This window comes from Scyliorhinus canicula, chromosome 4 (genome assembly GCF_902713615.1).
Source record: "Scyliorhinus canicula chromosome 4, sScyCan1.1, whole genome shotgun sequence".
NCBI classification, from domain to species: Eukaryota; Metazoa; Chordata; class Chondrichthyes; order Carcharhiniformes; family Scyliorhinidae; genus Scyliorhinus; species Scyliorhinus canicula.
The window spans coordinates 8597117-8611124 of record NC_052149.1 but is presented as its reverse complement, the minus strand read 5'-3'; the positions used below and the strand labels follow the sequence as shown (position 1 = coordinate 8611124).

Sequence of the window (14008 nt, the reverse complement as noted above, 5' to 3'; positions counted from 1 at the left end):
CATGAGATTCTACAGCGCATACCGAGGCCATTCAGCCCATTGTGTCAAAGTTCCTGAAGAACCTGATTCCACAACAGTTTCAGTTTGCGCCTTCCAGATCTTAGCAACCCAAAGTATGGAAACATCTCTCATTACCTTTCCACTTCTTTTTCCAATTATTTGAAATCTATGAGCTCTACGATTTTGCTTTTCCTTTTCGAGAGGAAAGCCCATTCCCTTTTGGGCTGGATAAATGTTTTTCCTTCTCACTCAGAAGAATCCCTCCCTGAGAGGCTGACTGTCAATATCACCCTGTATTTCCACGTCATCGACAAAGTATTCAGACTTTCCAAAGTGCTTCCCAGCTGTGAAACTTCGACCAAACTTTGACGTTGAGCCACAGAGGGAGATAGGAGAGCAGGAATTTGGTCGAAGGTGTATTCCTTCAAGGAGAAGAGGGGAGGGAGGGAGAGAGAGAGAGAGAAGTAAGATAGAGGGAGAGAGAGAGAAATGAAGAGGTTCAGGGAGGAAATGTCTTAGCTTAAGCTTGACCCAACTGAAGGCCATCAATGGTGAAGCAATGGAAGTCTGGGGTGCTGAAGGGAGCAGAATTGGAGGAGCAGAGATACCTTGATGGGCTGCAGAGTGAGCAGAGGTTATAGAGATAGGAGAGGGGTGGGACCAGAAACGTACTGGAGAACTCCAGGATGAGAATTTTAACATTGAGATTTGCCATGTGACAGGACCTTCCAGTCAGTATGGGCAATCCATTTTATAACAAAACATAGGTCACAGGGTCATTACGGTACAGGGGAATGACAGTCAGTTCATCAGGTCTGTGACGGCTCTCTGTAGAGTAATCTGATCAGTGCCATTCCTCCAGTCTATCCCTGTATCCGTGCAAATTCATTTCCCTCAAGTGCCCATTCAATTCCGTTTAAAACCATACGTCCCTGTTTATGCCACTATAGGCAGAAAGTTCCAGGTCATATGCCACTCGCCCTATAAAACGTTCTCCTTCACATAGCGTCATAGATGTTTACAGCATGGAAACAGGCCCTTCAGCCCAGCTTGTCCATGCTGCCCACTTTCTATCACTAAGCTAGTCCCACTTATCTGCATTTGGCCCATATCCCTCTATACCCACTCTGCCCATTCAACTAACTGTTTTTTTAAAGGAAAATATTGTGCCCACCTCTACCACTGCATCTCCACTGTATCTGCTACTGCCCATCTATGTCCCCTGGTTCGTATACCATCAGCTAATGGGAGCTGTTTGTCTTTTCCTCCCTTATCCAAACCTGTCTTAATCTCCCAAATCTCCCCTCTATCGCCTTTACAACCCCCAGCTTCCCCAACCTAGCCTTGTAGCTAAACTCCCCTCATTCATGGAACCATTCTGATAAATCTCCTCTGCACCCAGTCAAAATGCCGCACATCCTCCCCAAAGCGTGGTGACCAGAACTGGACACAATACTCCTGTTGGCAGAATCATAGAATCCCTACAGTGCAGACGGAGACCATTTGGCCCATCAAGTCCGCACCGACCCTCCGAAGGTGCACCCCACCCAGGCCCTCACCCCCTCACCTTCTGGACACTACGGGGCAATTTAGCACGGCCAATCCACCTAACCTGCTTATCGTTAGACTGTGGGAGGAAACCGGAGCACCCGGAGGAAACCCACGCACACACGGGGAGAACGTGCAGACTCCACACAGGTCGTGACCCACGGCTGGAATCAAACCCGGGTCCCTGGCGCTGCGAGGCAGCAGTGCTAACCGCTCCGCCGTGTTCCAACCAAACCCCCACACAAATTATGTTTTACGCAGTCTGTACCTAAAACAACGTTCCGAGACACGTCCAACATGACGGAAGAGGAAATGAAGGGCAGGCCATCGGGACGGTGGCTAATTCCGAATTTTAGCAATCATGCTTACCGGTGCTGAATGGATGGTGCCCAGGCTGGTGGCATGGGGTATCCGCTGAGCGGTCATATTGCGATTCAGCAACTGTGGGCGTGCGTCGGAATGACATGTGGATGAGGGCACCGTGGGTTTGGCAGAAGTGGATCTGGGCCCTGCGACGCGGGAATGTAAATGCGTTGCCGAGGTAGAGATCGATCGAGGGCAGGATATAGAACGTCTGATTGGCAAAGACGTGGTTGGCAATACTGAAGGTGGTGGTTTTGTGCTTTTGGTTGGAGGTTTCGACTGTATCCTCCCTGAAAATAAATGTTAACACAAAATTAAGTGTAAAATAGCATTCAGCGGTTTATCATGACAAGATTCTCTTCATATACATTCTGCTGGTGTACCCTTCCTGCCTCAGTTATTTCGTGGCCCGTGAACATTTCCAGACCTTTCCCCAGGAGGCTCAAGGATGGGAATTGGAACTCCTGGCTGGGAAATCAGCCCAGCCTTCCGACGTTGAAGCAGAAGAAGGTCCATGCAACTGGTTCTCACTCTGTCAACCCAATTAGAACGACAAGGCCTCACTGAGTAGGCTGCAGCCTGACCTGCCCCTGCAAAACAGATAGCAGTCCAGAGGCCTAACTTTAATGCCTGAGGTAAATGTGGGGACTGCGATTCATGGGCATCAGCTGTTAGTGAATAAGGGGTTGGGGTGTAGGAAGGACCACTCCTGTTCCTCTCGTCGCGCTTGGGAAACTTTTAAGCTTACCTGGAATGGTCACTATGGCACCGAGACATGGTCATAGCTGACAGGATGACCACTATCCTATTGACACAAAAGTACCCCAACTCAGGTGGGTGCCTCATATGCCTGAAAAATGAGCCATTTTAAAATGGGAATGGATTTATGCATCTGAATCATATTCCCCCAAATTCAGCTGGTGTGTACGTGTGTGTGTTTGTATGTGTGTTTGTATATTTGTGTTTGTCTGTATGTGTGTGTTTGTATCTGTGTATGTGTGTGATTGTAAATGTGTGTATTTGTATATGTGTGTGTTTGTCTGTGTGTGTTTATATCTGTGTATGTGTGTGATTGTAAATGTGTGTATTTGCATATGTGTGTGTTTACATATATGCGTGTGTCGGTTTGCATCTGTATTTGGTGGGTTTGCATCTGTGTTTGTGTATGTATGTGTTTGTATTTGTGTGCGATATGTGTATTTCTATCTATATGTTTATATCTTTGTGCGTGTGTTTGTATCCATGGGCGGTGCATGCATTTGTATCTGTGTGTGTGTTTGTATCTGAGTGTGTGTGTTTCTATCTGTGTGTGTGTTTGTATCTGTGTGTGTGTGTGTTTGAATCTGAGTGTGTGTGTTTGTATCTGAGTGTGTGTGTTTGTATCTGTGGGCGGTGCGTGTGTTTGTATCTGTGTGTGTTTGTATCTGTGGGCGGTGCGTGTGTTTGTATGTGTGTATGTGTGTTTGTATCTGTGGGCGGTGCGTGTGTTTGTATCTGTGTGTGTGCGTTGGTGTCTGTGGGCCGTGCTATGTTTGTGTCTGTGGGCCATGCTGTGTTTGTATCTGTGTGCGGTGTATGTGTTTGTAACTGTGTTTGTATTAGTGTGGTGTTACTTGTTAGTTTGTTTGTTATTTACGGAACAGAAGGAAGCCCATCGTGTCTGCAACGGCCCCATAGGCCTCTATATTCTTCACACTCAAATACATGTCCAGCTCTCTTTTGAAAACCCCTATAGAATCCACCTCCACCACTCTCCCAGGCAACGCATTCCAAATCCCAACAACTCCCTGAGTAAAGAAATTTTGCCTCATCTCACTCCGAGTTCTCTTACTGACCATCTTGAAAGTGTGACCCCTAGTCACTGACTTACCAACCAGTGGAAACAGAATATCCTTCTTTATCCTGTCAAAATTGTTCAGAATTTTAAACACCTCTTAACCTTCTCTGCTCCAAGGACAACAAGCCCAATTTCTCCAATCTTTCCGTGTATCTACAATTCCTCATTCCTGGTATCATTCCAGTAAATCTCCTCTGCACTCTCTCCAGGGCTTTAACATCCTTCCTTAAATAAGGTGCCCAGAACTGAACACAATATTCCAAATGTGGTCTGACCAATGATTGGTAGAGGTGTAGCATCACTTCCTTGCTTTTATACTCGATGCCTCTATTTATAAACCCAAGGATGCTATAAGCCATAAGCCTTCTTAACAACTGTTTCAACTTGCCTGGCCGCCTTCAGAGAATTATGCATTTGAACCCCAAGGTGCCCCTGCTCCTGTACTCCCCTCAAGGTTGTACCATTGAGCCTCGATTGTCTCCCTATGTTTCTTCTCCCAAAATGGATTACCTCACATTTTGCTGCATTGACGTTCATCTGCCAAGTGTCTGCCCATTTGGCCAACTTGTCAATGTCCCTCTGAAGTTGCTCAGCATCATCTTCGCAATTTACTGTTCTCCCTAGCTTAATATCTTCGACAAATTTAGAGATTTTGCCCTCAACGCCCACTTCTAAATAATTTATATAAACCAGAAAAAGCAAGGCTCCCTGGGGAACACTACTTTCAACTCATCTCCAGTCTGAGAAATGCCAATCTGTACCCACCCTCTGTTTCCTATCTCTTCGCCAACTTCTAATCCAGGCGACCAAGGGCCCCTCAATCCCAAGCATTTCTAATTTGCTAATCAACCTGCCATGTGGCACCGTATCAAATGCTTTCTGAAAGTCCAAATGTACAACATCCACAGCACTACCCTCATCTACTGTCTGTCACCTCGTCAAAGAGCTCAATTAAGTTTGTCAGATATGATCTGCATTTGATAAAACCCTGGTGACTGTCTGTATCAACTTATCTATCACTAAGTGTATATTTATCTCATCCTGTATTATGGCCTCCATCAGTTTTCCCACTATTGACGTCAAGCTGACAGGTCTGTAGTTTCCTGGGTTATCCTTTACCACGTTCTTAAGCAACTGCATTACATTTGCAATCCTCCAATCCCCGGGACTAATCCTGTGTTCAGAGAGGCCTGGCAAATTTCTGTCAACAGCTCCGCAATATGCTCCCTTACCTCTCTCAGCAATTTAGGATGCATCCCATCCGGGCCTGGCAACCTCTCTACCTGAAGTGCTGCCAGCCTTTTTAGCACCTTTTCTTTATCAACGACGATACTGCTCAATTGCTCAACACCCACATTTTCAATTGGGCCATTGTCACCATCTTCTAATTTGGTAAAGACAGAGTCAAAGTACTCATTTAGTACCACTGCCGTACCCTCCGCTTCAGTGAGCAGTTTCCCCTACTTGTCCCATATCGGCCCCACTCTATCCTTCACTAATCTTTTACCATTAATATGCTTGAAGAACATTTTGCTATTTACTTTAGCACAGCCTGCAATCCTTTCCTCACGCTTCCTCTAACCTTCCTTATTCCAGCCTTAGTCTCTCTCCTGCATTTGAGATACTCGTCCTGATTTCTGTGGCTATTATTATTCCGGCCTGCATCATATGCCTCTTTTTTCTTCCTCATTTTATCATTAATATTCTTAGTCATTCAGGGTACTTAAGCTTTAGGTAGCCCGGATTTGTTTCCCATGAGTACATACCTAGTTTGTACCCTATTCATCTCTCCTTTGAAAATTTCCCATTTTTCATCCACTGTTTTATGTACCAAAATGCATTTCCAATCAACCTGCCCCAGTTCAACTTTTAGACCCATTTTCCAGTCTGGGACCTAAATCCGTGACTGATTTTTATCTTTTTCCAACTTAATATTGAACCTTATTATATTATGATCGCTATTTCCCAATGGCTCCCCATTCTGACGTTCTCCACCTGTCCTGCCTCATTTCCTGGGACCAGATCGAGCACAGCTCACTCCGTGGTAGGACTGGAAATGTACTGTTCAAGAAGGTTCTCCTGCACACACTGCAGGAATTTCTTCTGTTCCGTGCCCCACACTCTACCCGTTTCCTAGTCTACTTTAGGATAATTGAAATCCCCATCTCTACTTGCGCTGCAAGTTTCTGTAACCTGCCTACAAATGCTGTCTTGCACCTCAGCCTCACTATTTGGAGGTTTGTAGTAAATACCAAACAAGGTCACCGCACCCTTCCTGTTTCTCACACTCCAACATATAGATTCAGGAACTGCATCTGATTCGAGGCCTATGATACTATCTTTGACAATGACTGCTACATCTCCTCCCTTTCACCCACCTTGTTCCTACCAAAAGACTGATCACTCAGGTTGTTAAATATGTGTGTTTGTAACTATGTGTGTGTTTGTATCAGTGTGTGGTTTGTGTGTTTGTATCTGTGTACGTGTGTTTGTATTAGTGTGCAGTGCATGTGTTTGTATCTGTATCTGCGTGTTTGTATCAGTGTATGCTGCATGTGTTTGTAACTGTGTGTTTGCACCTGTGTGTGTTTGTATCTGTGTGTGTTTGTATCTGTGTGTGTTTTATGTGTGTGTGTTTGTATCATGTGCGGTGTTTGTGTTTGTATCTGTGTGTGTTTGTATTGTGTGCTGTGTGTGTGTTTGTATCTGTTTTTACCTGTGTGAATGATTGTATCTATGTGTGTGTTTTGTATCTGTGCATGTTTGTTTCTATCTGTATGTGTGTTTGTATCTCTGTGTGGTGTGCTTGCATCTGTGTTTTTACCTGTGTGTTTGTGTGATTGTATCTATGTGTGTGTGTTTGTATCTGTGTGCTTGTATCTGTGTGTGTTTGCATCTGTTTGTGTGTGTGTTTGTATCTGTGTGTTTGTAACTCTGTCTGTTTGTATCGTGTGCGGTGTGTGTGTTTGTATCGTGTGCGGTGTGTGTATCGTGTGCGGTGTGTGTGTTTGTATCGTGTGCGGTGTGTGTGTTTGTATCTGTGTTTTTAACCTGTGCGTACGTGTGATTTTTATCTATGTGTGTGTGTTTGTATCTGTGTATGTGTTTGTATCTGTGTGCGTGTGTTTGTATCTATGTGTGTGTTTTATCTGTGTGTTTTTGTATCTGTGTGTGTTTGTATATGTCAGTGTGTGTTTGCATCTGTGTTGTGTGCGGTGGGGGGTGGGGGTGGGGGGGGGGGTTGGTTAAAATTCCACTCAAGGTAAGAGTTACATCAAACCTGAGTAACATGTGACAGGACAAGTTATGTTTTATGTTCCCTGCCTGTTTCGACATATCACTTTACCCCAAATCACTGTGACTCTTCATCAATCTCAGTCCATGTTCGTTTGGACCCTCTCAAGCACGACACTCCAGATTGCTGAGTTATTCAAGAGCGAGAAGTCTGTTTGACAAATTAAGTCACGGGAAACGCCTAACCCGGCAAGAAGCCACTCTGAAGAAAGCGTTTGATCTGCCGAGGAGCCAAACCAGTTGATTTTCTGAAGAGAGTTGAGATGCAGTACAGTAGTCCCCCTATATAACGCGGGTGTTGGGGTCCAAGACAGCCACCCGCGTTGCATCCGAGCCGCGGATATCGACGATGGGGGTTTTAAATTTATTTAAAAATCTATGCATGCGCTTCCCATTGTGAGTCTACGGGGGGCGGCTCACACAGCCTTACCTTTGAAACTGACATGCAGCGCAGGGTGCAAGCGCGTGCGGCAGATGGGGTGCAGACAGCAAGACCTTGTAAGTTCCTGGTAAGTTTCTGTGGGTTGTTTTAATTAGATCCACGATGGGGGTTTTAAATGTATTTAAAAATCTATGCATGCGCTTCCCCGTCAGACAGGTCAGACCCCCGTAGACTCACAATGGGAAGCGCATGCATAGATTTTTTAATAAATTTAAAACCCCCATCGTGGATCTAATTAAAACCCACAGAAACTTACCAGGAACTTACAAGGTCTTGCTGTCTGCACCCCATCTGCCGCACGCGCTTGCACCCTGCGCTGCATGTCAGTTTCAAAGGCAAGGCTGTGTGAGCTGCTCCTCTCTCACTGAATCTCAGTGAGAGAGGAGCAGCCGGCAGTGTCAATTTCAGCCGGCAGTGTCAATTTCAGCGGCCGGCTCACTTTAATCCGGAGAGGGAAGCTGACAGTTGGGGTCCATAAGCCTCCCCGCCGTATATCGCGAACCACGGTATTGCGGAGCGCGGTATAACGGGGGACTACTGTATTTCCACTGCCGTTTTTTCCATCATGGGACCTGGGTGTCACTGGCAACGACGTCCCTAATTGCCCTTGAACTGCGTGTCTCACTGGGCCATTCCAGAAGCTGCTGAGAGTCAACCACATTGTCAACCACATAGGGGCTGGTTTAGCACACTGGGCTAAATCGCTGGCTTTGAAAGCAGACCCAGGCAGGCCAGCAGCACGGTTCAATTCCCGTACCAGCTTCCCCGAACAGGCACTGGAATGTGGCGACTAGGGGCTTTACACAGTAACTTAATTGAAGCCTACTCGTGACAATAAGCCATTTTCATTTTCATTTCACATCGCTGTGGGTCTGGAGTCACATGTAGGCCAGACCAGGTAAGGACGGCACATATCTTTCCCTGAAGAGTATCAGTGAGTCAGATGGGCTTTTATAACAATCAATAATATATTCATGGTCACAATTCCCCAGCCTAGCTTTCTATTCCGGATTCATTCTTTGAATTCAAATTCCACCAGCTGCTGTGGTGGGAATTAAGCACATCCCCCAGAACATGACATTGCAAACAGAAAATGGAGAAAATGTTCATCAGTACCCAGAGATTGCGTGTTTTATTTTCAAAGATGCTTTGACAACTGCCTAAAAATGGGAGCAGATAGAAACATAGAAAATAGGAGCAGGAGGAGGCCGTTCGGCGTTTCGTGTCTGCTCCTCCATTCATAGAATCAAAGTTCATTTGTGGTGGGTTAGTCAGGGAGTTTCCTGCGGGCTCTGTCGGCAAGTTTCCCACTGCTGTTCAATGACACTTAGGGCAGAATCTTCCCAAAAGGGAACAAAGGGTCTGGATTCGGCTGCCCTGCCTGCCACGATAACGGCACGGGCGAGACGTCAACAATGGAAAAATCCATTGGCCTCGGCGGGATTCTCCGGTCGCTGGCCGAATGCAGCCACAGAATCCCGCCCAAAGTCCCTGAGTGAAGGCGTTTAGCCGCGTGTTTCCCGGCACTTCGCAGTGCTGAGGAAACATGGCTACTCATGCAACTCGCTTTGACTAAGGGACCGAACGGGGAACGAGTGGCTCAGGCCCCACCAGTCCCGTTGTTTACAATGGGGGCTCTCCACTCACCGGAACTCCCTGTTGCAGCGAGAGATCGGGACACCATTTTTAAACGGCATCCCGATCTCCAAAGCTCGAAAAAGAATGCCCGACCTTCTCCCAGCCCGAACGCAACATGGGAGGGTTCCCCCCGCCCCCCCCCCCCCCCCCCCCCCCTCCCACACACCCAACACCGGCCCGATCGCACGCGCACAGAAAATGGCAGATTGGCAGTGCTAGGCTGGCACCCAGGTGGCACTGTCAGAATGGCAGGCTGTTACAGCCATGATGCCAGGCTGGCAGTGCCAGTATACCCAGGTGGCACCAGGAGTGCCAGGGAACCACCCTGCCCCAAGGGCATTCAGCTGGGGGCCTCCGATCCCCTTGGAGACCTCCACAAGTGCCGTTCGATCTGGTCCTCGTTTGTGGGGACCAGTACCAAATGGCACTCACCCAAGGCCCCCAAGGCAAAAGGATTCAATCCCAAAGCATCAGGAACTTTGGGAATCTGCAGAGTAGGGTAAGGCTTACTGCGTCGCTCTAATATGTAGATTTGTGAATAAGTGATCCCACCCATTCCCCTTGCAACGTCTCACGATATTTCATTGCATCTTGTGAGGCGTTGTGAGCCGGGTAGATCCCGGGAGCGGGGTCTCCGGCTTTAACCGCCCACGCTGCGCCGCAGCGAGATGCTTTTCCAGCGCAGCGTGGCTGGAGAATTGCGCCCTTAGTCATCTTTTTGGACACTGTGGCCCTGTTTGATTCTGACCCTTGCTTTCTCTGCTTATCACTTTTCTTTGTCCCCTTTCTGTCTTTTGTTCATGTCCGTAATTCCCCTCCCTCTGAGGTGCCCATTCCCCTGCCCTTTTAGTTCAAACCGACTCCAGCAAATACTCCTGCCGAGGAATCAGTCCCAGTCCTGCCTAGGTGTAACCCATCCAGTTTGTAATGGTCCCGCCTCCCCCAGAACTGGTCCCAAAGTCCCAGGAATCTGAAACCCTCCCCTCGCATCATCTCTTCAGCCACATATCCATTTGATATATCCTGCTCTTTCTACTCTGACTAGCACGTGGCACTGGTAATAATCCTCCAGTGACCTTTGAGGTCCGACTTCTCAACTTTCTTCCTAACTCTCTAAATTCCGCTTTTGGAACCTCATCCCAATTTTACGTACGTTGTTTGTACCAATGTGTACCACGACCACTGGATATTCACCCTCGTCCTTCAGAATGTCTTGTAGCCGCTCTGAGACATCCTTGACCCTCGCACCAGGGAGGCAACATACCATCCTGGAGTGGGTCTTGAACCTTCTGTCACGGCGGCATCATTGCTTCTTACAGATCCAGGGCTGGCTGGAGCAGTTTGCTTCCGTGAGACCTTTGAGCGTACAGAGGCTGTCACACAAATGCGTTTGACAATCCCCTGACCCCTGTGACAATCCCAGGAAAATGTTAGAAGCCATTATAAAGATGTTATAGCAGGGCACTTGGAAAAAAATCAAGGTAATTAATCAGAGTCAACATGGTTTTGGTCAAGGGAAATCATGTTTAACCAATTTATAGAATCATATAATCCCTACAGTGCAGAATGAGGCCATTTGGCCCATCGAGTCTGCACTGATTCTCCGAAAGAGCACCCTACCTAGGCCCACACCCCTAACCCTTCCCCATAACTCCGCAACCTCACCTAACCTTCTGGACACTAAGGGGCAATTTAGCGCGGCCAATTCACCTAACCTGCACATTTTTGGAAACCGGAGCACCCGGAGGAAACCCACGCAAACAGGGGGAGAACGTGCAAACTCTACACAGACAGCCGCCCAAGGCCGGAATTAAACCCGGGTCCCTGGTGCTGTGAGGCAGCAGTGCTAACCACTGTGCCACTGTGCGGCCTCCAAATTTATTGGGGTTCTTAGCAGGATTCCCAAGTGCTGTGGATGAAGGGGATCAGGTGGACGTAATTCATGTAGATTCCCAGAAGGTATTTGATTCGCTGCCGCATCAAACGTTACTGTGGAAATGTAACAAATTAGTACGGACAGAAGATTGGTTACCTCACTGACCTGTAGCCTCCTGCTTTCTGACCTTAATTAAGGAAATATATACGTGCATGAGAAGCAGTTCAGTTAAGGTTTACGAGTTACAGTTAAGGTTTAAGCTCCACTTGCCCATCAAACAGAGAATTTGGAGCCTTGGCGAGAACTGTTGCATCATTGGAAGACAGAGATGGAAGATCACCAACAAGAGGTGTGGCTGAAATCCACTCACCACTGTGGTGGGATCTGAAACCGTGTCCAAAGAATACTCATTTGGACCTCGGGATTACTATCCCACTACGTCGCCATCTCCTCGACTTGTGCAATCAGTGAAGGGCCATTCCTCAGCAACCTCGCCACTCAAACTTTCTCTGCTTCATGTAACGCCAGATATGGGTAATTATACTCATGCAAAAACTGGTTCAGTAAAAGCTTTTAAAAGGCGTATATATTTAAAAAGGAAACAATTGCAGGGCTCTGGGAAATGGCGGGGGATTGAGACTAATTAGATAGCTTTTCCAAAGGAACGGCAGAGGCAGAATGGACTGCAAGGCCTCTCGCGGCTCTGCATGGGGCGAGACAGTAGCACAGTGGTTAGCACAGTTACTTCACGGCTCCTGGGTCCCAGGTTCGATTCCCGGCTTGGGTCACTGTCTGTGCGGAGTCTGCACGATCTCCCCGTGTGTGCGTGGGTTTCCTCCGGGTGCTCCGGTTTCCTCCCACAGTCCAAAGATGTGCAGGTTAGGTGGGTTGGCCTTGCTAAATTGCCCCTTAGGTTAGTTGGGGTTGCTGGGTTGCGGGGATGGGGTGGAGGTGTGGGCTTAAGTGGGGTGCTCTTTCTAGGAGCCGGTGCAGATTCGATGGGCCGAATGGCCTCCTTCTGCACGGTATATTTTATGATCCTATTCGATGGTTTCAAACGCAGCAGGGGTGTGATTTTCTGCCACAAACACAATCGAAACGGATGCACTGTCCGCAGCACTTTGCCGAATGTTAGTGGTGGAGTTCAGGCTGCTCCATTCCAAACATCTCCACGCTTCAACGAGTAAATGATGCAGCAATGCTGGGGTCAGGACTTGATTTCCAATTCAGGCTGGAGGGAAGAGACGAAAGCCCCTCTTTGCCGGCTGGCGAAGGCGGTCCAACGTGAAACGAATTTGGCACCTCGATGTACCAAGGATGGGCCTCGAACACAAAGGCCGCCCTTAATACATCATTAAGTGGCGTCTGAATTCAGAGGTGATTGGCGTAGATAATGTGGGGGGGAGTGGGGGGGCGCGGTGGAGGAGGCACATTGCTGAGGTCACAAAGCAGACACACAAACATGAGAGCAACATTGAGGGAACATTACTACGTGCTACCCCAGCCAGGGACTGCTGGATACTGACACTTCAGGGGCGCCGAGGAAGCACTCCGGCGCCCAGTACTGAGACCTGGAATAAACACGGAAAACACAGCGCCGGGAAGAAAAAGTGCGGAGCGTTGAGATACTCGGATGTTGGTGTTGTACAAACATAAATATGATTAAAGGCTTCAGAAAACATGCACAGGGTTATTTTATATTTATTTTCTATCTATCTATAAATATATATTTAATATCTCCGGCAAAAAATATAAAGAATCCTGTTCTCAGACTTTTCACTGGCTGCAAAGCTGTTTGCTGACAAGGACTGGACAGACGTTTGTTCAGCCCGGTAACGTCTTGCGGCTCTGTCTCTAAGTACCGCTCCTAATGGATCATTTTGCTTCTGACAGGCTTCTCTCTTCCCACTCTACAGCGTTTTCCCTTACCACTACTGTTATTAACCTCTCGTTATGCCCCTTAATGCAGACCCGGGTATGACGAACCTGCCTGTGAAAGGATAAAGGGCACAAATTAAGTCTTCAGGCACACACACACACAAACACACACACACACACACACACAACATTCTGTTTCGTTTTGTTTTTGACGTATTTAAGATCCCAGACTGTCCGCCCTGCCAATTAGATTCCTGCCGTTGGGTCCGCAACTGAAGATTGCCGATAAGTGCTTAAAGTTAGAGCTGTTTAAGGATTACTTTAAACGCTTCTGTCCCCATTGTCTGTCTCACATTTGGCCTAAAAATGAGGCGGGTCAGGCTTGGGTTAATCGATTGGTGTTGGCAGGCTGCCCGAAAACAATATCCTTTCTTTGGGTTGTGTCCAAGGAATGGACCAAGAGGGGTTCAGTGGCAGACGTTTAAAGGGATATTTCAGAATACCCAGAACAGACACGTTCCAACAAGAGAAAGAAACATTCAAAGGGAAGGATCCATGATCAATAGTTAACCAAAAAGTTTAAAGATAGTATTGAACTGAAAGAAAAAGCATCGGCGGGATTCTCTGGTCCTGAGACTAAGTGTTGACGCCAGGGCAGGATTTGTGGACTTCCATGACAGCAAAACTGGCGCCGTATCTGGACCGATCCAGCGACTGTTAAGGGGCGTCGCCACATGGAACACAATCGATTTGAATGAGAAACGGTGCCTGATTCGCGACTGACACTCAGGAGGCCGACAAGCTGGAGCCGCATCGCCGCACTTCACTCCCCACACACACCATCGCAGCCAACAAGGTGGCACAGGTTGCACTGGTGCGCGTCCAACCAGCTGATGGGTCCGCTGGGGCCAGAGGGCATCTAGGGGGGTGCCCTGGGAGTGGGGGGGGGGGGGGGGGGGGGACGATACCCAAAAGACCCGTAGCCCTAACTTCACAGTGGGCAATCAGCAGCGTGCGCAGCTGCATGGCTGCCTTGCAGGCCGTGGCAATGGTGTTCCGTGCCCGTCCACCCCGACCCCACAGCCCACCTCCTGGCCACCGCCCGCTACTCCCCCCGGACCTGGCAGAACCC

General features: G+C 48.0%; 1 protein-coding gene across 8 annotated transcripts in view; it reads right to left on the bottom strand.

The window, feature by feature from the left end:
- ttll7 (tubulin tyrosine ligase-like family, member 7) overlaps positions 1-14008 on the bottom strand; it is a 302308-nt gene that overhangs the window by 42796 nt on the left and 245504 nt on the right. For all 8 annotated transcript variants that reach the window (XM_038793673.1, XM_038793671.1, XM_038793677.1 and 5 more), the window contains one exon: positions 1918-2201. In XM_038793673.1, coding sequence (XP_038649601.1) covers positions 1918-2201 — 284 coding nt within the window. The remainder of the gene's footprint in view (positions 1-1917; positions 2202-14008) is intronic.